General features: G+C 43.4%; 1 protein-coding gene across 1 annotated transcript; it reads left to right on the forward strand.

Moving 5' to 3' along the window:
• Nucleotides 1–13,106: 13,106 nt before the first annotated feature.
• Nucleotides 13,107–23,248, forward strand: LOC110990695 (UDP-glucuronosyltransferase 2B33-like). Its single transcript, XM_087141603.1, has 5 exons — nucleotides 13,107–13,775; nucleotides 15,193–15,517; nucleotides 16,433–16,670; nucleotides 21,490–21,709; nucleotides 22,269–23,248. The coding sequence occupies exons 1-5, from the start codon at nucleotides 13,186–13,188 to the stop codon at nucleotides 22,555–22,557; spliced, it is 1,662 nt and encodes a 553-aa protein (XP_086997729.1). The 5' UTR covers nucleotides 13,107–13,185; the 3' UTR covers nucleotides 22,558–23,248.
• The last annotated feature ends 637 nt before the right edge of the window (nucleotides 23,249–23,885 follow it).

Here is a 23,885-nt window from a genome sequence, read left to right on the forward strand (position 1 = left end):
TTAAGGTACCAGCGCGCTCCTAGCGTCAAACTCTCTAAGTTCGGTGGTAGCCCAAAGACGTCCAATGACCCATCCCTTAAGGAATGGCTTACTGATGTAGATTCTTATGCAAGACAGCTTGGTCTGGATGACAAGGAAAGGGTGGCTGTTGCAATGGATCACCTCACAGGTAGTGCCCGTGAGGAAATGTTGTACTGCCCACCCTGCGACAGGGTTGACTTTGAACAATTTAAAGGGCTGCTACTTTCGAGATTCAGGTCGGTGAAAACATTTCAATCCCTGAACCATGCTTTCTATTCCAGACACCAGCTGGAAGGAGAGAGCCTTACTGATTATAACCGCTCTATGTTACGCTGGTGAGATAGGATAGAGTCTGCTGCTAGTGACCTTAAAGAGAAGGCAGCATTGTGTCAATTAAGGCAGGGGGCACTCAAAGAGCAGTTTGTAAGGGATGTGATCTTTGATGACTGATTCTACTGTCCGTAGGGAGCTACGCAGACTTGTGGTTGACTACCCAAAACTGAATTTTTTTGAGATCCGGAATTTGACTCTAAGATTATTTCAGGATGACGATGCATGTCGCCTAGTCACCGGGAAAGATGTTGGTGATCAGGTGTTCTCGGTTGAACAGACTGACCACAGGGTTGATAGGGCGACATGTGGGGACCTAGCCAGTAGGAAAGTATTGGGGGATCTCGTGAATAGTCAGAAGAGCCTAACCTCAGCCACTGACAAATTGATCCAACAGCAGACTGTCATGCGGTAGCAGCAGGCAGTCACCAATGACCGACTTGACAGGTTAGCTGTTCTCATAGAGAAAGGACAGGGCAACTCAAATAGACCTGTCACCAGGTGTTCTTTTTGCAAGAGACCTGGCCATGTAGCTGAAAAGTGCTACAAGAAGAGGAATTTACTAGAGAGAGAAAACGAGGCTAGCACAGAACCCAAGCCTGTCCAGAAAGATAAGGCGGGAAAAGTGGTGCCTCTACCATAGAGGGTAGTATGGTTGGGGGCAGTTCCGAGCCCACCTATCAAACAGATCATACTGAGACTCTAGACTTAGATAGGGTTATCTCCACAGCAGAGAGGAGAAAGCTTATTGGGAAAAGCCCTGTAGCAAGTATATTAGTAGGTGGTGTCCAGGCAGATTGTGTGTTGGACACTGGGGCTGTTACGTCCCTAGTGTCTGCCCAATTTCTAGTGTTAAGTGATAAGGCCGCTAGTAAAGATACCCCGTTTTGCTTGGCTGCAATGTGTTGCGCACTTTGTCCTCTAAGCTGAAAATATTAGCACAGATTCTTAGGAATCCCGAATGGGACCTTGCCTTACAGTGGTTTAAGTCCATAGACGGGGCTAATGTGGGAGTAGCTGAAGAAGAGAAGCTTTGTTCTGAAGTTACTTAGGCAGGGGTTTTTAAGGTTTGGACTCGGGAGTCGGCAACTGTCCCCCCCCCGAACCGTAAAAGTTGTGCATTGAACATTGAGTGAGTCTCAATCTAGCTTAAAGGATAGTTCATTGCTAGTGCAAGCATGTCCCTTGACTTCACAACCTCCCCCCGTTCAGGTATCTGTGCACAGTACCATTAGAGTAGTGGACGGCATACATCAAACTGACACCAGTCAGATTTCTGTATTTGTGGTAAATGAGAGTTCTGAGCCATTATTTCTTCTTGCTCTCACTAGAGTTGCAGTGGCATTTGAGGTATCGGTGAATGAGGAAATTTTAGTTAATTCCAATTCGAATGATTTTGAAGTGTGTGTTCACCAAGTTGTTGTTGACCACAGCCCTGACGAGGGGCCTGGTGTAAATTTGCATGAAAATAATGATTCCACAGAGAATCCATGTGGCAAACAACGGGAATTATTTACATTCCCTGATGGGTCAATGTACTTGTTACCTCCAGGTCTCAGCCTTAGGAATTTGGAAGCCACAGATGCTGTTTCAGCAGCAAAGTTGATTCAGAAACATGAAGGTGCATTTTCGATGGATCCGTTTGATGTAGGGTACTGTGATCTTATCCGTCATGAAATCAAACTTACAGATGAAAAGGCTGTTAATCTGCTATATCGAAGAATTGTCCCAAGTCAAGCCGCGGAAGTTAAACAGTTATTGCAGGACCTTTTGGATAGGAATATCATTAGGAAGTCCACGAGTCAGTATGCCAGCCCTGTGGTATTGGTGCGGAAGAAAAATGGGCAGTTGCCCTTGTGTAAAGATTACAGGTGCCTAAACGCAAAGAGCACTAAGGATGCGTTTCTGCTCCCCCGGATAGAGGAGACCTTATAGTCATTGGGGGGGTTCCCAGATATTTTCTTCGCTTGACCTGGCACATGGTTACTTTCAAATGGCCTTACACCCAGACTCAATTCCTAAGACTACCTTCCGTGTCACATGGGGACTTTTTGAATTTCTTCGAATGCCGCAAGGACTAACCAACTGTCCAAGCACAGTTCAGCACATAATGGAACTGATCTTCGCTGATATGAACCTGTCAGAAGTTGTTCTATATTTAGATGATTTACTTGTGCTCTCCTTGGACGTTGATGAGCATCTTTACCGGTTAGACAAGGTGTTTGGCAGGCTGGCTTGTAATGGGCTAAAACTGAATGGCTCAAAGTGCCAGTTGTTCAAAAGCTCAGTGACTCAGTTAGGCCATATAGTGAGCGGCAACGGAGTGTCCGTTGATCCCAGCAAGGTAGCGCAAGTGAGAGATTGGCCAATTCCTACTAGTGTGGAACGATTAAGGTCGTTCCTTGGACTTGTGTCCTTCTCTCGGCGCTATGTCAAAAATTTCGCCAAAGTTGCTGCATCTTTGCATGTGCTGACAGGCAAGGCTGCGTTAAAAGCAGGGAAGTCCCGTGTGCCATTCGAATGGACATGGGGGGGATGAGCCATTTAATACACTTGATTTTTAAGCAAGCTCTCTGTGGGGCACCAGTTCTAGCGTATCCGCGCTTTAATCGTGATTTTGTCGTTGAAGTTGATGTCTCACTTAGAGGCCTTGGCGCGTGTCTGTCTCAGCACAATGACAATGGCGAGCTACACCCCTTGGCTTATGCCAGTCGCAGCTTGAGGGAGGCTGAGAGAGGATATTCCGATTTGTCTAAATTCAAGCTGGAATTACTTGCCCTAAAATGGGCTGTGCCAGAGATATTTAGGGAGTATCTGCTGGGTAGGCACACTACAGTGTGGACAGATAACAATCCTCTAGCCCATCTTCAGACTGCGAAACTGGGAAACACGGAACAGCGATGGGTCGCCCAGTTTGCAGCTTTTGACCTCGAATCGCTCCGGACGTTCAAAAAAGTGTGCAGATGCGCTGAGCTGCAACCCATCGGACCAAACAGAACCCGAGGTTATTGAATGCGTGCGATCTGTTACGCAGTGTACTACTTTTCCCCATGACCTATGCCTTACCACAGTGCTTAAGCTTGCCCAGATGGATGAGGAAGGTCCTGTGGAGGACCCTCCCACGATAGCGTCTTCAGTGTTGCCATCCTATTCTCTCTCAGATCTAGCCCTAATCCAAAAAGGCGATGAGGCACTTGGCGAGGAGTAGAGGCTATGGGAACGCAAGTGGGACCCAGGGGAAGGTGGCTTGAATTAAAATAAAAATACAATGGAAGTCAAGAGTTGGTTAAAGCAGTGGCCTCAAATAGTTGGTGTGTTGTACTGGGCAGTAAGTGACCGTGGAACCGGGCAAGTTCTCCAGTTGCTCGTACCAAAGCAACTGCAAGGTGAAATCATTAAGACCGCTCATGACCAGTGGGGCCACCAGGGCGTACAGAGAACTCTTAGTTTGATCAAAGACCGTTGTTTATGGCCCGGAATGAATCTCCATGTAAAGGACCACATTCAAAAGTGTTTCTCTTGCACTGTAGCGAAAGCCCCCACACCTGTAGTCAGGCCTCCAATGGGGCACCTCTTGGCGTTTCACCTTCTCAAGTGTTTGGCAATTGATTTTTTGAAATTAGATCAAGGGCATGGTAAAATCGAAGATGTCTTATTCATGACGGACATTTTCACAAAGTTTGCATTAGCAGTCCCCTGTAAGAATCAGACAGCAGAAGTAGTGGCTCAGGTCTTGCACGATCAGTGGTTCGCGCACTACTGTATACCTTCCCGCAGCCACTCGGATCAGGGCAGGAACTTTGAGAGTCGCCTTGTGCTAGAGTTGTACAGTCTGTACGGAGTACGCAAAACAAGGACCACCCCTTACCATCCACAAGGGAATGGTCAAGTTTTAACCGAACGCTCTGTGGCCTCATCAAATCTGTTGAACTCAAGAATCGTAGAAACTGGCCCAAGCTACTCCCAAATCTAGTTTTCTTTTACAACAGCACCCCTCATAGCCTAACCGGCTATACTCCCTTCACGCTCATGTTCGGCAGGAAACCATCCACCCCCTGGATCACTTACTTGCCAACACAGCAGGCAACTGGAGTGAAAATACCATCAAGCAACAAGCTAAGTTTGTCCAGAAAACCCATGCTATTGCAAAGGAACGACTCACAAAGGCAGCTGAGAGGAATATGCGCCAATATGACAAGCGCGCACATGCAGAACTACTATCAGTAGGTACCAGAGTACTACTGAAGCAGTGCCAGTTCACAGACTGGCACAAACTCAGTAATCACTTTGACACTGAGCAATTTGTGATTGTTAGGCACAATGCAGATGGGGATTTGTATGCAGTCCGGCGTATTATTGGTGGTAAAGAGAAGTGGCTCAATCGGAAAATGCTCATTGTCGACCCTAGAGGTGAGTTGCCGATTCCCGGGACCCCATTCCGAGATCTTCCCATGCTTGATGAATCTTCTGATAGTGACCTGGACTCGGAAAATTCTGATGATGAGGTGTTGGTGGCTCCACCTTCATTGTTGGAACGACCGACGCCCACGCAGACACATGGTGGGGAGACGCGGGAAAGACATGCAGACTCTGCACCAGAGCCGAGACAGAAGAATCAGCGGGGTCAGTGACTATGACGTCATCCAGGTAGACTACTGCTACTTGCTACTGCAACCCTCTCCTCTCTCCATGAGGCGCTCAAACGTGGCCGGGGCGTTGCAGAGCCAAAAGGGCATTGTCTTCAATTGGTAAAGACCGCTCTGAATCCCAAAGGCTGTAAGAGGTTGGCCAAGCGTGAGTGCTACCCCCACTGAGGTGAGCGGACCCCCAGTTCAGTAAACTCCGAAGGTTGTCAGGCACCTCTTCAGCAATCCCCGGCCGGCCATCCCCATCCGGGGCGGCCGGCCCTCACTTGTTCCTCGGGCGGGGCCCCCTGTCTTGTTGTCGAGCACCAGTCGGCTCCCTGTTCGGCCTTGAGCAATCCCTCCTTATGTGGCAAAACTCGTGACAGCCATAGCACTTCATTTTAGTACCGGCCCCCTCCTCCAAGCAGGGGCCGGGTCCAGTCTCTCCTCATCAGGGGCAGGCGCAGGAGGCTCCACGGTCTGCAGGTACCTGATTCCAAGCTTCACCTTCTTGTGCTGAGCCTCTGACTCCGGTGCCAAATCCCCCAGAGCCTCCTGGGCTGCGCCCTTCAAATGGGAAACTAGGAACACTGCCTTTTCAGCGTCGCTCCAGTGTTTTATGATTGCAACACTCTCGAAATGAACCAGGTAATCAGCCAAAGACGAACTTCCGTCGAATATGTCGGGCAACATCGTAGGTCGTCGACTCGCCGTCGTGGGTTGCTTTAGGGCATTAGGCCCGGAACACCAGTAGCCGGGTCCTGCACTTGGGTGGCCGGCTCGAGCAGCACTCTTTCATGTGTCTCCCCAGTCGGGAGTCAAGCCCCCATTCCCCTCTTGTCGCAGCAGCAGGTTTGGCTTTATTCCAATCGCGAATGTGTGGGTCGCCCACACCATCGCCCAACAGGCCTCATCTCAGGTATCTGCGCATAAGCTCGCACGTGGTCCGACATGGACTCACTTGTGACAAATTGGCAGGGATGGGTTGATTGCATCCCAAGTGCCCGCCCAGGGGCTCGCAAGAGATCCCACATGGACCCACTAATAGCACACTGATACGGATGAGTCAACGGCACTTCGAGTACCCGTGCATGGGCCGGCGAGGAATCTGACACAGACCCGCTCGCAGCCCGCTGACATGGATGAGTCAACGTCACTCCGAGTACCCGCGCATGGGCCGATGAAGGATCCGACACGGACCTACTCGCAGCCCACTGATACGGATGGGTTGACGGCGCCTCACATTTTCGCGTGTGGGCTCGTGAGGAATCCGGCGTGGACACACCCGCAATCTGTACGTGTATCAGCGCAGTCCCCCCCTAATCCCAAATATTGTGAATCAGTTACGAACCTGCCGGGCCTGGGCACCAGGCCCTCGCATACTAGCCACAGTATATGGGATGGTACTGTACATGTCAGCCCCGCGCAGGGTTCCTCCGCCACCACTTGCTGCGACACGGTCTGTTCAGTTACCGTACGGTGCACACCATTTCCCATGCCGCCATCTGCAGCAAGGTGGCCCCTGGGAGTCCCTACTAACCTGCACTTAAGCCCACTGTGTTCCTTGTTATCAGGCCCCAAGTAAAGCCTCACCCCGACACTTCTAGCAACACGGTCCGTCCAGACACCGCACGGTGCAAGCCAGTTTCTGTGCCACCGACTGTGGCGAGGTGGCCCCCGAGGGTCCTTACAAATTCTAATCTAGGTCTACCCTGGCCCATTTAGTTGGGTTATGCGTAATCGCCGCCGTCGGGGCCCGAGAAGGGCCTCCCTCCCCCGGCACTTCCAACTGCATGGCCTGGTCAGACACCGTGCAGCGCCGACCACTTCTGAGGCCAATTTCCATGGCGTTAGGGCCCCCTCACAAAAGCTAGGAATTTCACGAGCCTGCTTACAACTTTGTCTTTCCTCCATCAAGAAGGATTAATTCCTCCAGCATCGTGCTGTCGTCCTGAGGTACTTTTTTTGTTTCAAAAAGAGACCCGAGCTCCCACTCTCTGTATCACACATATCCATAATGACCGGAGGCCTAAAGCCAAGGAGAACAAATTACCCTCACCTTCGCTTGAGACGTGCCCCTCTGCCACCAGTGTAAAGTCGCCACTTTTTTTTAGTGAGTTTTGCACACGTATGAAAGAGGGGCACAAACGCTTGTCTTCCGGTCCAGTCGCTTCTGGCCTTTATTACTCCTCAAAACCGGCGAACACACACGGGGTTTGTAGAATACAAAAGTACAAGCAAGTCTGGATCTCCTCTCACATTAGCACTGGATCGAATCACACCAGAATCATGTCTGCCAGAACTGGCGCAAAAGAATCCTGAGGTAACAGAATATCCCCAAAATGCTACTGCGCTGGCGCCGCGCGCAGGGGTGGGCCCAAAGCTAACCGGCAGGGACCAGCACGGTCCCTTAGAGCCACACTAGCGCCCCCACTGGCCTGTTAGCGCCGTCACTACAAGTAGTTCGTGCACATTTGCTATTGGCTGATGGATCTTCAGAAGTGCAAGCAACTCGGTCGGACTCAGAGGAAAATTTGCATATTGGATATGGCTTACTTAGCTGCATTTATTCGACCCAAAAAGGACAAAGTTATCAACAATTGTTGAGTTTCCTAGAATAACTAAACTTCAAAAGAGGTTTACAAAATCTGACTGGGAGTAGTCAATAAACTGGAAAAGTCACGTATAACAGTGTGCATATTATATATAACGGGTTTTGCCCTTACCCAACGTATATTAATAAGCACTGTATGCGCTGCTTCATTTGACTCGGACCGGCCAGCCGACCCCGGCAAGCTCGGTGGTCGAGTGGTTAAGACATCTGCACCAGTACAGTAAGCAGGAGGTCGTGGGTTCGAGTCCCACCCGAGTAAGCTTGTGAGGTTTTTTCGCAAGCTCTCGGACAAGCACTGAGCATACAGTGCTTATTAATATACTTTGGGTAAGGGCAAAACCCGTTATATATAATTAATATCTCCCCAACGCAAAAATACGTGTGCATATTATCCTTCCTTTCAAGAGCTTGTTACACATGTACTACAGATGTACACATGTACATGTACATTAGCTTAATTAACTGACATTTGCTCATAATACATTCAACAAAGCTAAACTAAGATGATAAAACGGACTTTGGTGACTTCAGTGAAACAGCTAACTTCAATATATTCACAACGCTTACTTGGAACTAAATCTCCGGTGAGATAAATCTCACGTATGAATTGGCTTCATCTCAGTTCATGTTACAATGTAAATACTTGCTAAATCTAACGTTAAACATTACGCAAATTTTATGGTCCAAAATCTCAAACTATTGAGGGCGCTGTTTAATGTTTTGATCTGGGTCACTGGAACATCTGACCTTGAGCATTTTCTCCCGATGTATAGCCACTAGGCGATTTTTAAACTTGTCTACCTGGATTGAGGTTTTGATGCATTCTCAACCAATCAGCGTTGTTTGGTGTCAAACAGTGAAATATGGGTGTTTATAGATTTCAAAATGGGGGCGTCCAGGCAGTAGTGGCGGCTGGGTTTTAAAAATCATTTTTCTTGTTTACGTTGGTCCTAGTAGAGACCACAACAAGCCATGAATAACAGTTTTATGGATTATGAGTCATCAGAAATACTGGATTGTCGGGCATAATGATTATCCAAATGTCCGCATGGGAATTATATTATGACATGTACATGTACTTCTGGAACATGTAGCTTTGTAATTGTTTGTGTGTCAGTTTCAAGAATGATTTTGATTAAGATGACTGAATGAAGCCTAGAAAAGTTGGATTCCAACCCTAACATAGTTTAACCCCAGTAGAGGCCAACTCTAATGGAGGCTAACCCTAACAGAAGCCAACCGTAACCGGGGGGTGCGGTTCAATTATAGATGGTCAAGTACAGCCTGATCACTAACTCACCAAGCCGCAGATATATGCACAGGTGACTCAAATTTCTTGAAACACTCTCCTTGGGGATTTATTCCACTCTTGTGTTGGAAGTGCCCTATTTTGGGCTCATGTTTTCAACTCTTGGGCTGGAGTCTGTCAACTGGAGTAATATCCACGGTGAACTTTCATGTCAAAGCATGGCTAAGTTTCATGTTTTTCGTGCACTTGGACTCTGCAGTTGGCAGTGTCCAGCCGGGGCACCCTTTCCCATTATCAGCAGCAACAGCTAGTTGAAGCTGCTCTTGTGAAAAAGTGTTATTTTCAGATACTAACTGCACATTGTGTTTGCAATATAGGCCTAGGCGGTCTGCAGTAGTTTGTGCACATTTGCTATTGGCTGACCTTGAGCATTTTCTCCCCATATACAGCCATTAGATGATTTTTTCCATTTTTCTCTGGAATCAAGGTTTCTGATGCATTCTCAACCATTCAGTGTTGTTTGGTGTCAAACAGTAAAAAATTGATGTTTATAAAGAATTAGTCCACTAATTCAAGTGAGAATTTCTGGCAAGCTCATTAGTGCCCCCTTGAAAGAGAAGATTGTTTGGCCCCCAAAATGGTGAGATTGTGTAAATCGTTGCCAGGATCAACTCCCCAGGTCTTTCATATAAGAGCAGATCGAATGGCAACAAGCTACAGTTGGAAAATGGTAATAGGTGCCTGAGAAAGTTGAAGATTGCCACTTGAAAAATGGCTGCAATCAGACTCCGGAAAACTCACTTTTCTGGAGGTGATTTTGTTTTGTGGGAATAATTGAAAATGTAATTGGTTAACCCACAAAAAATTGTAAGAATTAAGGACCAGACAGTGATTTAATTTGTGTTTCAGAAGTCTCAGGGATGTTGTTGTGCATGTTATTGAGCCCTGAACAGTGCTAATTTTACACTGTTTTCAATGGGGCTTGAATTAGTGGACTGTACCCTTGTGTCTGAACATTGTTGTGTCAGTCGACCGGGTCATTAACTCAATTTCTAATCGGTGGTGTGCGTCAAAACGACCCGTAACCCTTGGACCTTATATTGTTCGTCAAACGGAAGGGCCAAGGTAGATAGTTTAAGTTTAGGTGAGGTGACTTTCCTCACAATTGGAAATAATTCGCACAGACTGGCGAAACCTAGGCTGGCTTTTGGGAATAAAACTCCACAGTTATTAGGCAGTCTGAAACCTATTCACCACCCGCCTCGATTTTTTTCTCACCACGAATGTGTGGGTAACCATTGGTGTGTGTGTGTTAGGTGAGGTGATTCAGTAGTCCATGCCCCTTAAAGTGGAGGGGATATACCTTCCCCCATTCCCCGGGATTTATACCAATGCATCGATATCAGATCAACGTATGTGTCACATTTAATCTGTTTTTTTTCTTTTTTTATCGAATGATTTGTGTATGCTGTTTTACAAGTGAATGAAGTTTCCTGTAAAACCAGTCTCTTGGTGTGTGTTTTATTTCCCTTACTCTCATCGGTAAATAGTTTAAGCCTAATGAATATTAAATTAAGTGTATCTTGGTTTCACTGCATGTGTCCCAGCTCAGTCCACTGCCATATAAGAATATTTATGCAAAGTGATGAGTGTGTGTGATGTCCAAGGAATGCATCTTTTGTTCAGGGCCATGGTGTGAACATATCAGTCAAGTGTGAACATTTTTGCCAATTTTTCTTGGGGTGTAGTCCAGTCAATCAGGAGTCAGAGCCAGCAGAAGAAGGTTTAATATTGCAGAACCTCTGAATACGTAAAATTTTGCTTTTAAGTCTGTTGGCAAAATCTGGAAAAAAAGAAAAGCTTTTTGAGTTAAAATCAACCCCAAAGACAAGCAGACTTCTGAACTGCCTGCAGTCATTTGTCAAGGCTTCTAACCATGGCACGTAATAACTGGTTTTGAGGCGGGATTTCAGTAAAAAGTGTTCTTGGATCCTTTTGCAATTTCACCTGACCCATGGCAATACTCAGAAGGGGCCTGTAGCTACCATTCCGTCGTGGCCAAGACTTGGAGCTCAAAGTGACGTACAATGGTGGATCTGTGAAAGCGTCGACTTCAGCAAAACCCTGTGAACTTGTATGCCTCAGGATCATCTGACCCTTGAATGTGATGCGAACTGACTTTGTAAATACTGAAAGTATGAACTGTTGGAAGATTAGACTATACAATTATAAAAATATTGAATGTTGAGTCCCATATAAAAGTGGTTTAAAATTGGATTCTAACAAGAAACTTTGATTTATTTTTGTTGTAAAGACAAATGTATTGAGAAGTGTAAACTGGTAATACCGTTTTAAGTATTATCGAAAGTAAGAATTTTCAGGATTGGTAATTGTTTTGGAAAGTCAATAGGTAGACGCTAAAGGAATTGAGATGTGTAGTGGTAACTGATATTGAGCGTTCCAACTGCCTGCACAATTGAAATTGAAAAGTAATACCAGTGGGTTGAAAAGTCACAAAAAACTGTGACAATTAGTGAAGGCACGGTACAGGAAAGATATTTCCAGTTATGGATATAAAGTTTGGCGATTGAGCAATGACATTTATGTACTGCTTCCAGTTGAGATCATAAACCAGCTGAGGGATTGAAAGCTAGTGTATATAACTGGAAGGTTCATAGGTTAATTCTATAAAGTGTATTGGAAATACAGGTTGCCGTGAAGTGACGGGAAACCGAAATAATGTGAGTTGAAAACGGAGGTTCATCTGAATTTGAACACGCCGTAATTAATAGTGGACCTAACTTCTTGGAGGTTTTGAAAAAGGGTGTTTTGTCAGTAGTTTGACTTGAGGAAAGTTGGTGTAAAAAAATTCAGTTTTAAATAATTCGAACGAGTCTCCTGAAGACGGACAGAGTACACTGTTCGAAACGTCGAGTTATTCCCCGGTTCTTCTCAGAACCACACATACTCAAAGAAGAGATAAATACATGGTGTTACCGCAATCTTTACTACAGATCGAACGCTTTAGTTGTACCAAAAGTTAAGAGACCCTGCGACTTGTCGAGAACTAAGATAAAATAAATAAGTCTTTCTTGAAGGGAAATTAATTTAATTAAAGTTTTTAAAGAAACAAAAGTGTCGAGTGGTTTTTTTCATTTGCTTTATGATTGTGTATGAAATATTTCTTCAACTTGCAGTCCGAAGGACTCACCAAAAGTGACTGTAACAGTATGTCAATGTTAAAAGTAAATTTTTAACGGTCAGTGCAGATTATATTTACAAACTAGTTCGAGGTAGAAATGCTGGCAGCTCCAGAGAATGGACGCTAACGGGTAACTCGGGGCGTCTGCCGACACTGACTGTTTAGCCTTTTACCACCTCCCTAGACGGTGATCTTCGGACAACCCTCGACAATTCTGCCTGCAACTCTTGATCCACACAATATTGTTCTACCCACGGTCCTCAGTTCTGACTGACACTAAGAACAGTACAAGTCAATTACAGCGGATACGTAGCCTTCCCACACATTTTGTCGGTGTTGGTATTCCAGTTCAGTTTATCATCAATATAATGTCCCCTTTTGTAAGCCTACCGGTACAAAGTTTCAAGGTAATTGTAGCCCAATCACTAGAGACAATGCTGAAGAAAGATCTATTCTGGTTTCATACATGACCTTTTATTTTACGGAAACACTAATTTTGCAGGGAGAAAGTCACTTCCAGCGCTTAATTTCACACCAGGATATTATAGTAGCGTATTCTCTTGAGCCGTCAGCACTTCTAAGTCTGCCAAATATTTGCGAACAATTATAATCTCTAATGAAAATTCAACATTTACTTGGACGTCTGCTCCAGTTAATTTATATTACCCCCATTCCTGCACCAAAGCTTGCTAAAGGCTCATCGAATTTTGCTAGACCCAAACCGTAGAACAGTTTCCTCGACTTCCGGAAAGATATGTCAAAACAAATTAAAACATTTGTTTCGCAATGAATCTTATCCCGTGGGTCACTTTGTCTCATGCATTTAGTTTATTTGATGGGTGTTTGAATGGATATCGCTTTTGGCACCTTTTAGTTTGTTTCTTTTTGGGGTTTTTATTTGTAAAATAGAATTTGAAACTGGCCATTCTGATAAGGTTGATACTGAACAATGTGACCCTGTATAAATATTTCAGATAGATAAAACCTATATAAAAATAAATACACCAATTGATAACGGCTATTATTGGAAGGTCAGCCAAGAGCACATGTGATAATAGTTTATCAAGTCCAGTTTGATAAATAATTTTGTGCATTTCACCTGCGTTTTCTTTTCTTCATTTCTCAGACGGATTAATCGCTTACGATGTCGCTTTTATTTTTATTTCTTTCGATTTTGTTCTCCTCGTTCGCTTTGCCAGCTTGCAGCAGCGATGCGGGGAATACAAAGGGCGGGGAAAAGTACAAATTCCTGTATTTCGCTTCTATTGCCGCAGGAAGCCACTACATCAACCTTGTCGAGTCAGGGCGAGCATTAGCCCGCCAAGGTCATCACGTTGTCTCCGTAGTGAGCAGCTCAAATCCTACAAGTTTAGTGCAAAAAGATGCTGACTTGTCTGTGGTCGTCTTCAACTCGTCCGTTACCAAACAAGACAGGGATAGCTTGAATGGCAATATGACTGCAGCAGGCCTGGCAGGGCAGTTGAATTTCCTTGGTTACCGATGGTTATTAGAAAAAGACATGCGTGACAAGATGAAAATCAAAGACATGTGTCTGCGAGAATGTGACGACCTGTTCTCCGATTCAGCAACCATGAAACGTTTGCAAGAAGAAAAATTTGACATGCTTGTTGGAGATGACTACTTACCTTGCAGCCCGATGTTGGCGCAGGCTTTAGACATCCCATTCGTCCTGAACTCTGTCTTCTTTGCGATTCCTACAAAACATGCAAGATGGTACGTTTCTTTCAAAACTTTATCATTTTTTTTAACATTAATGCATGTTAACTTTAAATACCAGTATTTCTGCTGAAATGTCATTTAATGTCAGTGTTGTATGTTGGCACCAGAAAGATTAACTACTTCACGTCCCGCTGTAGAAAATAATAACTATAAAAACAAATGTCTCAGAAGAAATAGACGCATTCTCGGAAACGGGACAATGTCAAAAGAGTGTATACGAAGTAGCTAAAAACAAACAAAAAACCCCTCATTGTTTGAAAAGTCATCTACAAAATCAGAGGGCGGGGAAGGAGGGAGGGCAAAGTTATGTAGGAATAAGAAATAATGTACTTGTCCAAGAGTAATGAAGCATGAAGTGCTTTATTGTGCGTGGTCTTTATGAGAGACTTTTGAGATTTGGTGACGGTAAACATACTGGTCCCACGTTACCAATGCAACGTTGTTTACGTCATATTTTAGCCAATTATGCACATGCTCAAAAAATCAATATGGGTCCGTCGCAAAATCTCTTTTTTTCCCTTTTTCTTAAAGGCTATAATTGTGACTCTGGGTAAGTCCAACATTTCGACAGGTTAAGCTTTTACGAGGTGTGAAGACTATTCTCCTCTCAAGACTGGTAATAAAACCATTTTCCCATAGGAAAATACTTGGTGTATCCCAAGACAGTTGTGTAATGAAACAAACCAAAAAAAAAAAAAAAACAAAAGAAAAACAAAACAAGACAAAAACAAAACCACAAAAAAAGGACAAGTCAGTTTACCGCCACCAAGTGTCTAAGATTCTCCTACTGTATGAACACTTGCCTAATGGATCGAGAGTTCGACTAGACTGATTCATCCACGTCCCAACCTGCAATTTTACAGGTGGCAACTTTAACAAATCTAGGCATGCCTAAAAAGAACAAGGACAAACGTAACGGTGCGTGTAAAATGAAATAAGGGATAAGGGACCATAGTAAGAGAAAACTGATGACTTCCAAGAAGAAATAATGAGAGGAAAGAAGGAAAAGAACGAAATCAGTTGAACAGAGGAAAGTCAGTCAGGATTGTCAGAAACAGAAATTATTAGAGGAACCATGACACTAAAGTAAAGATTTTAAAAAGGCAGTAAACAACCCAGTACTCGCAATTTTATAAATTTTTATTATTAAATTCTGCGGGATAACCAATGTTGGGCATACCCAGCTCTATCGACACATTGTAGTGTAGAAGCTCAGTGGGTTCAGCCACATTCTGAAAAAAATGGCGGGGTGGTAACGGGCAAGAAAGATATCAAAGAGATTAAATACCCGATGCGTTTTAGGCTGAGCTAAACTACGTTGCTACGTTGGCACTGGAGAGATCAAATATTTCATAACGCAGACAAAAGCTAGACTGCCTGTTAACAGTCCAATCATTCTGTTTGCACCCAGGACTGGATTGCCTGTCGATCCGTCTTATATACCAGAGCGTGTCATGGGACTTACTGACAGAATGACATTCCTTCAGCGACTCAAAAACGTCCTAGGTCACTTCTACTTCAACATCGTGCATTCTCAAGTTGACAACGCTGACTTCGTTAGATATGATAAGTTGAAGGACAAGTATAACATCAAACCGGAGATCAGCACCCTAGAGTCATACAAACAAGCTTTGCTGTATTTCATGCACGGGAGCTTCGGACTGGAATTTCCTCGACCTTTGCAGCCCAATATAAAGTATGTCCTCTACCATGCCGGACTGAACTCCAATCAAATGGTAGGTGACCATCGGCAACTTTCTAAACCTCTCTTGTGACACTCGTTAAGCCAAAATTTATATAAATACACTCCATTAAAATGAAAAGTGGTTGAACTTTGCGGGACGAAATAGAGCGAACAATAAATTGATTCAGTAGTTGCTATGTCTGACTCTAGGACACCTTTAAAGAAATCGGACTTTTTCGGGGAACACGGAGGGAATGGAGTCGTTAGCTTACTAGATATTCAATGGGGGAATTTCTTCATAAAATGCGCAGTTTTCTTTTAAATCACAAGGGTTGGTAGGTTGAACTCTTCTAGGATCAATCCATTGAACATCGGAAACTTGGTTATTAGAACATTCACCATAAATATAACATTTCAATAAGTAATATATCATAACCGTATTGTTTCAACTGTCACTGCATATGTCGGCCGGTGCAGTGAGGGCATCACTAGCAGAAGTTAACATATTGATCTACCTGTCTCAGCAAAAAGTGATTGATTGCAAGAAAGTCAATTGATTTCCAAAAAATAATAATGGAGTTGAAACAATTTCCAAGACATCAATGGAATTAAATAATTCTGAGGACTGGGCACGATCTTTAAGAATGCGTCAAGGGTCTTTAGGGTTAATCCAAATAAAAGCCAAAAGAACATCTCCATCATTATGTATTGTATCTAACTTAAAATGGTTAGGGATCTGGTTTGATGCCTGACGTTATATGCCCAAGTTAGAATGGTAAAATGACCAATCTTATCAGAGCCAAATTTAACCCCAAACATCGACAGGTCAACTGAATTTAAGAGTCAATAGCTAAAATGGACAAGGTCACGATCGAAGCGATAAAACCTTGGGCTATTATGATATCCACGCCTATGCGCATGCAACGTCAGAATTGTGATGGTGACGATGGTACTTTTTCTTTGTCAGACTTTCCAGATGGACGAGGATGTTGCCAAGTTCCTGGATACAGCACCAGATGGGGTGGTGTTCTTCGCCCTAAGTTCCCTTTTGAGGAAAATTGGGCAGGAACAAGGCCAAATCTTCGCAGACGCTTTTGCTTCCCTCCCCTATCGCGTGCTGTGGAAGTCAAATGAGAATCTGACGGGAATCCGGCTAGGAAACAACACCATGGTTGCGAAAGGGTTGCCAATGATGAAAATCCTGGGTATTTATATTGATCCTCATGTATTTCAGTAATTTCTGGTAGAACCAGGGAATCTTCAAAACCTTTGATTCAAGATGCCATTATACTACTTTATATATGGTGGCAGGCATTGATAAAGAGACTCTGTACATCAGAAAAAAATAATAGTTAGGCAGATATGTGGAAATAATGTTGGTGTTTACGTACAAGCCTGAATTTCGGCACAGTTCACGACTATGGACTAGGTAATATTTTGAGAAGTGGACTCACTCTGAAAACTTCCTCTGTGGCTTTTGGGGACCATTTCTAAAAAAATATGCTTGTACGTAAAACCTACAAGTCGCTGCTAAACTGTAAGTTTTCTTGCCAAAAATTGCTGCTAAAAGTGTAGGCCTACCTGTGTGATGGGGTTTACAAACACATTCCACTGCAGACAGTCCGCCCAGCAGGGATTAACTTCTCCCAGGCTAACGCCACATACACCTAGACAACCGCTACTATGAACAGACAGATATTTTTAATAAGGGAATAAATATGTGCTTGGCCGGCTTTACCCCGTTTCAGACAGGCGTTCTAGAGTCACACCGAACCAAATTAGAAGCAAATTTTAAATTAAGTACGGCCAATTGTCGACGTCTGAAACAATTAGTAGCGATGAGGCGTGCAAGCAGGTGAAAGATCGACACTTGGAGGCGCTCGAAACTACATCGGAGGGACTCGGTTTCAGACGTTGCTCAGATGTTTTCATAAGCCGAACCAAATGCAAATATATGAAAATTAGTAGTGACCCTTCGACGTGTCCCACAATCGACAGATATAAACAAGAAATTAGTGTGTTCACTCGTATTGCGCGCTTTGTGCTCGGATTGTTTCATGCATGAATGCGTCGTCTCGGTTCCTCTATAGGTCAAAAGAAAATGGATATCTCGGAGACTAGCTTGAAATTTTTATGAATGAATATAAAGTCACGGATGATTTAACAATTATGATCGTGAGCGGAGATGTGTTTTCACATACGGGGGATGATTTGTCAGCAGGGCCTCGAGTATCAGGTGAAATTGTCAGGTTGACAAGTGGCAAAGTCGGTAGTGCAGGCTAAGGGTGCACACTTAACGGGGCTGTTTTGTTTTGTTTTGTTGAGCTGCATTCATGCCTTGAACTCTTGAACACAAATTTTTGATACAGCAACTCCGTGCCGAGCCGATTCACTTTAAAGCACGGAGGAATTTTTTGCCCGTTATGAAAAATTCTATAAAATAATTTAAAGCTTAATTGCCAGGGTCAGTTGGTAGGTCCGAGTCACAGGCTACAACTGTTAAATTTAGCATCTCCCCAACGCAGAGTACATCTCGCAACATGCAGGAAAGCAAACTCCTTCGTGCTTTGAATAAAGTCAACTCAATGGGAAATCTGCTCCGCAAAGAGAACAGTTGTAGATTTGTGCAAATGTAAAGATTGCACTGAACATAATTTGCATGGATTCAAGGCTTTATTAATCAAGTGCTGAGGTAAACTTAAATCAAGTCGGTAATTGGCTGGGTGTAGTCCCCCTTCCTCGTGTAATACGTACGCGGTGCGGTTCAGCGTGAAGTTTGATAACACGCGGGAGCGGTCAGTACAACCTCGCTCCCCAATATGTGCGTCTGACGGGTCCCAATTAAATACCCACTTGAACAATCTGCAAGCCCTTTTGTGCACAACATATGGGGCTTGCTACCAAAATTGGACAGAGCACTCTGATTGGCTAAGAATATGAATATTTATTTTAGGGCCACTTTGATTGGGCAGTTGAACCCCTTATTAACAACAACCACAGTCTTTTTCATTGAAGAGGGTGTTCACGTTATCCTGAAAAAGATGAATTGCCAAAAAGCATCGATTCTCTTAGCAGAAAAAGATACTTAATAGATTTGTTCTTGAATATAGTTCTGTAAACTTTGCCTCTAAGCGTCGCATTGAAAGGGATATTTATGCAAGATATGAAAGAAACTGGCACTAATCAATTGTACTCATCCCTATAAATAAATTAATGAGTCTGTTCTTTAGCGTGAGCTACTATTGGCGCTCTACATGGAAATATTTGAATTATGCAGTTCAGTTGTTGCAACATGAATATCTATCCTGATTCAGGTTGATCTAGTCGTTAGGCGGGAGTCACCACTCCGACATTTGGCTATTCACAATTAGCAATGGCGACCCCGGATCCTATAGGATGCATCGATAATCAAAATAAATAACAAGATCAAACGGTCTTCTGGAATTCCAATATTTACAACACGAGCTCGATATGGTATTAGAAAGTGATCTTCTTACAGAACTGTTAATTATTTACTGGTCTGTGATTAAGTCATAAAGACTCAATTAGTCAATCAAGTGACTCTGGGATCATCACATCAATCATGAAAATGAAAGGTTCCATCAGATAACCACTTTAAATTATTAAAATCGCAAAATTAATCAGTCCAGCATCTGTTGAAGTTTCTTTAGCGCCTTGAATCTGGCGTCTAACAAAACTGCAGTAGATCAGCCCAAAGCTCGGTCAAGTAGAGCAAGTTCAGTCTACGTTTCTTAGCAGTCATTGGTAGAGTCAGTGGGACCAGTCTCAACATAAGGCCATCAGCAATAAATATAAAACCAACACCTTAACAGCTTTAAAGAAATCATGCTCCAATTTGTTTCCTTGCCAATCTCGATCTCCACAATTCCAAATTACCACAAATCGTATATCACTATCCTTATTTTCATGTAAATTTCTGATCTTCTCCAAAATCATCAGCCTCGATCTCCAGGATCAGCTTAATAGTCTTACTACTACAATTACGACAAAACTTTATCATCTGCAGGCTTTTACAACACTTACGGTAATTTGCTGAACAACTGCCTTGGGAGTTGAACTGTTGCCATGTGTCGTTAATAGGCCATAGTTTGCCTCATTCTCATGGAAACAGATTTTCCCGCCCTTTTCCAAAGTGGTCAAAACAGATCCACAACAAAGCTAAATCTGCTGGCTCAGATTTCTGATGCTAGGGAGTCAAAACCGGTGTTGCATCACACAGTCACTCTCCCAACCTCTGTCTTTCTCCAGCAAGTCAAAAATGACTTCTGACTCTCTATCTCTCTCTCACATAAGAAAAATCCAACATGCACCCAAAGATTCTAATTGTGTCCGATTGTACAATGCCACCTATTTTTCATCGATTTGATTCACAATAATACGATGGGCGTTTTGACAACTACCACGGCCTGAACAAAACACCGTTGCGTAAGACGGGAAGGAGTTTTCCCACTTCGCGAACGAATGGCAGAATTACGTCTACGCGGGAATGACAAACAAATGATTGGCTAAAACTTTTAACTTTTAGACGATTCCATTGCCTTTGGGGTAGATTGATATATACTCAGAATAAAAACAATGATTGGAACACAGTAAAAACATTATCGGAAAAACAACTACATTTAATTCATGCGCCAGTTGCTCTGTAACAGCAGGCACAAGAGTCCTGGGCCGACGTGCACCGTAACCCGGTACTGAACAGCCCCTGAGGAAGGGCAAAATCGGTGTGGTATGCTGGATGGATCGCCGGCAACAGTGAATGGGCTTCGCACAAATTGTAAAATGACGCAGCGTATGGACGACAAACACGATGAACTTACGGCTTGATTTCAAGTTTAGTGTTAAGGCGGAACTCGATTTAGGTTGGATGATGACACTAACTGTTCGGTGAATGAGACTTGTCTATAGATTTTGTAGGAAGCCCCTACACCTTCAAATTAACTTTATCAAGGCAAAGTAAAATTTGTCAGAGCATAATTTGTAATTTTGGTTCAAGAACAAGGCACAGTTGATCAGAAAACAAACACAGGTGTTGCGCAATGCCTACTTGTTGCTAAGATCTTGTGTTCGTTTGTTTGCTTTTTAACTTCAGTCTCCAGTGTATTAAGTTGTCTATCTGAAACCAAAAATTAATTGGGTCGACCGAATTGCTCTTTTTCTATTTGGTGCAGCGCGACTCTAGAACTAGTCCTGCCCCAAGGCCAGTTTTACTGTTTTGGCCGGTGTACCTTGCATGTAACATGCCCTGGCGAGCACGGCCGAATAGCATTCACAAGAGACGAAGTGCCAGAAAACCAGTCTTTTAAAATCCGCCATTCCTACCTACAAAATTCTGAGCATACCTCATGCGTCCAAGTTACCGTGAAGAATTGCGCATATGTGCACTGCCGAAAACTGCGAGCCATGCACACCGAATGAGATATCTTAGAAACAGAGATATTTCTGTTAGGAATAGAGATATCTCTGTCAGCCCCCCTCCCCAAGTCTACGTTTTCTGGTCAGGGACTCGCTCCAAAAGTGGTGCAGCGACGAGTATGTTTCCCCATCCTTTTTCTCTAGAAATGATACACGCACACGTGCTTGTAGGAACATACCGCCGCTGAAATGACACTGAAATAGACTGGCCCCCTCACTATAAAAGCGTTTCCAGCTTTTAGATGTACACGGGACATAATAAGACCATCTCATTTGTCTGGTTCCCAGATGTAAATGTATAATACGAAAATGACCTTATCTTAAAAAGAGTGCCCGACTCATTGTATGTGGGCCTAAAGGGACTCCTTTATTGTACATATTACTCAACCGTATCCCATCTAAAACACGTTAATTTAATTACGCAGAAGCAGGATTCCAGGCGATCAAGGAAGTTCGACAGCTTTTGAACATCGTGTTATATCAAATAATTTTTTTTTATCAAAGCTTTAGTTATCTGTATTTTTAATACAGATATTTCTATGCCGGAGTACAATCAAAGTTGCACGCCATACTCGTTTGTTTTTTCAACAGACCACGTCAATGTCCGTGTGTACGTCGTCCATGGTGGTGCTTTCAGCACGTATGAAGCCATGTGGGAAGGTGTGCCTATGGTGGGTATACCACTTTGGGAGGACCAGATGGATAACGTGGTCCGCGTAGAGGCACAAGGCGCCGGTCTCAAGTTGGACATCAGTGGTCTCAAATCGGAGACTTTGAGCCGGGCCATTTGCAGAGTCATGACCGAGCCTGGGTAAGATTACAGCTAGGACTCTACCTTCCCAGGTGATAAACCGGCCGGGGAAGTTCACAATAACACTTTGGTATGCACGGTTCATGAATAGTCATCGGGATGATTCGCTGCTCTGCCCTTTCGTCACTAGGAGAAGTGAAAATATATCCCTAATTCTTTCAGTTTAATCAGCTTCACAATTAACGAGCATTTTTCCTGATTTACACGACGATGTAATGAATATTATATATTATATTATATAATATGCACATTCGGCTAAAATTAATTGATTGCAAGAACCAGCGCCCTGTAACGCAATTCACTTAACTCCAAAAAGATTTCAGTTTCCGTTCAGGATTCTAAGAAAATTTATCACAATGACATATCCTTTAATTTTTGGTGACGACATAAAACCTGTCCATTCTGACTTCCGGCAGCTATGAGAGGGCAGGGGTCTAATAGGTACCAAAATGGCGCTTATGTTATGTGTTGACAGTAACTTTCCATTTACAGATTCGTCAACGCACTAAGTGGATATTTTGTACGATGAAAATGATGCAGCATATTGATTTATTTTCAGATTCCGCGAAAATGCACAGCGTGTCTCTAAGATCCTGCGCGACCTTCAGAACGATGACAGACCGGCAGACAAAGTGGCTCGCTGGATCCTTCACGTCACCAGGTTTGGCGGCGACCATTTACGACCAGCAGTCATGGATCTCAATTACGTTCAGAGGAATCTCCTAGATGTTTACCTTTTCATTGGTCTGGTTCTGGCCTCGGTTATCATGATCAACGTGTCTGTTTGCTATTTCTGTTGTCGGAGCCTGTGTCGTTTTGGCAGAGGCGACCATTTTAAGAAGGAGTGAGATATAAGGTTAATTCATCAAGTTCTAAAATCTGATAGATTTGATAATTAGCTCTAAAAGGTTTATCTCGGAGGCACGATATTCCACAAATCATCCCTAAATGCAAAAGGATTGTCATCAAGCAGACTTTTAGGAATTCTTTTTGAATAATAACATCAAATATAAATGTAAATTAAAGTAAGCGCGATTTTGGAACTGCAATTTTCTGGATTTTTTTCAAATTATTCTCGTGTGAGTTTGCCGCTCCAAAACTCGCTAAAATAACTATCCTGCTCCACGAATATTTTTGGAATGTATTAACTACCTCAAGATTGAATGCTATAAATTCTTCGGCATTGTATTGCAACATCAAACAAAAGAGCAGCAACCGTTTGTAATATTTATACCAAACATCTAATATCAATTACTATAAAATGTTTTTACATTTTAATTAAACACAACAGCTTGAATTGTGTTATTTGAAACTCATGTAAATTTCATTTTGAAATGAAATCACTGATCAAAGATGCAGGAGCTTGAGTCAATAATTAGACTTAGAGTTAATAGTAATAGTGAGTGGTAGAGCTGATACAGCGTGTGAAGGTACTGAACTTAAAAGATACACCGTGTTGCGTTCATATTCATTTTATCATCAATAATCAGAGAAGTAAGTGATTACGATAAAATTCTAAAACGCACACAAAATGACAAAGAGTGTGAGTCTAATTTACATTTGGGCTCCGTGCACACGAACCCGACTCCAAGGTCGAGTTCGGGCGGCCTGGTCTTGACACAGGTTTCTTGTTCTCGCGCTCGAACAGCAGGAACACGACTTAAGAACACTGTTCTCGGAACAGGATCACACACCACCTCCTCGTCAGGGTTTTACAGGAACACACGGAAAAACTCGTGAGATTTTGATTCTTGAACAGCTGCAAAAAGTAGAAAGATGGCTCCCAAATCCATAGACCATGTAGACAATGGGAAGTTTTTCAAAATTAACATTAATTTCTTTCCGTAACACAGAAATGAATGTTCCTGTTTATATAGAAAAGAATTCAGCCCATCCAAACCTTAACTCTCGAATAACGTATATACGGACGCCGCCATGTTGCATGTTGCTTGCGATAACCGGTTGTTTGTTCCCGGCGTTCGAGCGGCCGACCCACGAACAACGAGTATGAGCAACAAGTTAGAGACGGAAAGCAGTCCACGTACGTCCCCTAATACATGTGTCTCGAAAAGTACTTACCTTAAAAACCCTTCAAATACAAATAATTAGAAACAAGTGGAATTTATTTGTTAGTATTGAGCATGACAGATGGCGCTAGTCACTCGGCGTGGCGCGA

Source organism: Acanthaster planci, linkage group LG09 (genome assembly GCF_054643075.1).
Source record: "Acanthaster planci isolate LZ-2023a linkage group LG09, COTS_SCS, whole genome shotgun sequence".
Classification (NCBI taxonomy): domain Eukaryota; kingdom Metazoa; phylum Echinodermata; class Asteroidea; order Valvatida; family Acanthasteridae; genus Acanthaster; species Acanthaster planci.

Excerpts from the sequence above, each read along its gene's own strand:
- LOC110990695 (XM_087141603.1), top strand. The coding sequence starts at position 13,186 with ATGTCGCTTTTATTTTTATTTCTTTCGATTTTGTTCTCCTCGTTCGCT. Across the intron at positions 13,776-15,192 it reads CCTACAAAACATGCAAGATG|GACTGGATTGCCTGTCGATC; the intron begins GTACGTTTCTTT and ends GTTTGCACCCAG. Across the intron at positions 21,710-22,268 it reads AGAGTCATGACCGAGCCTGG|ATTCCGCGAAAATGCACAGC; the intron begins GTAAGATTACAG and ends ATTTATTTTCAG.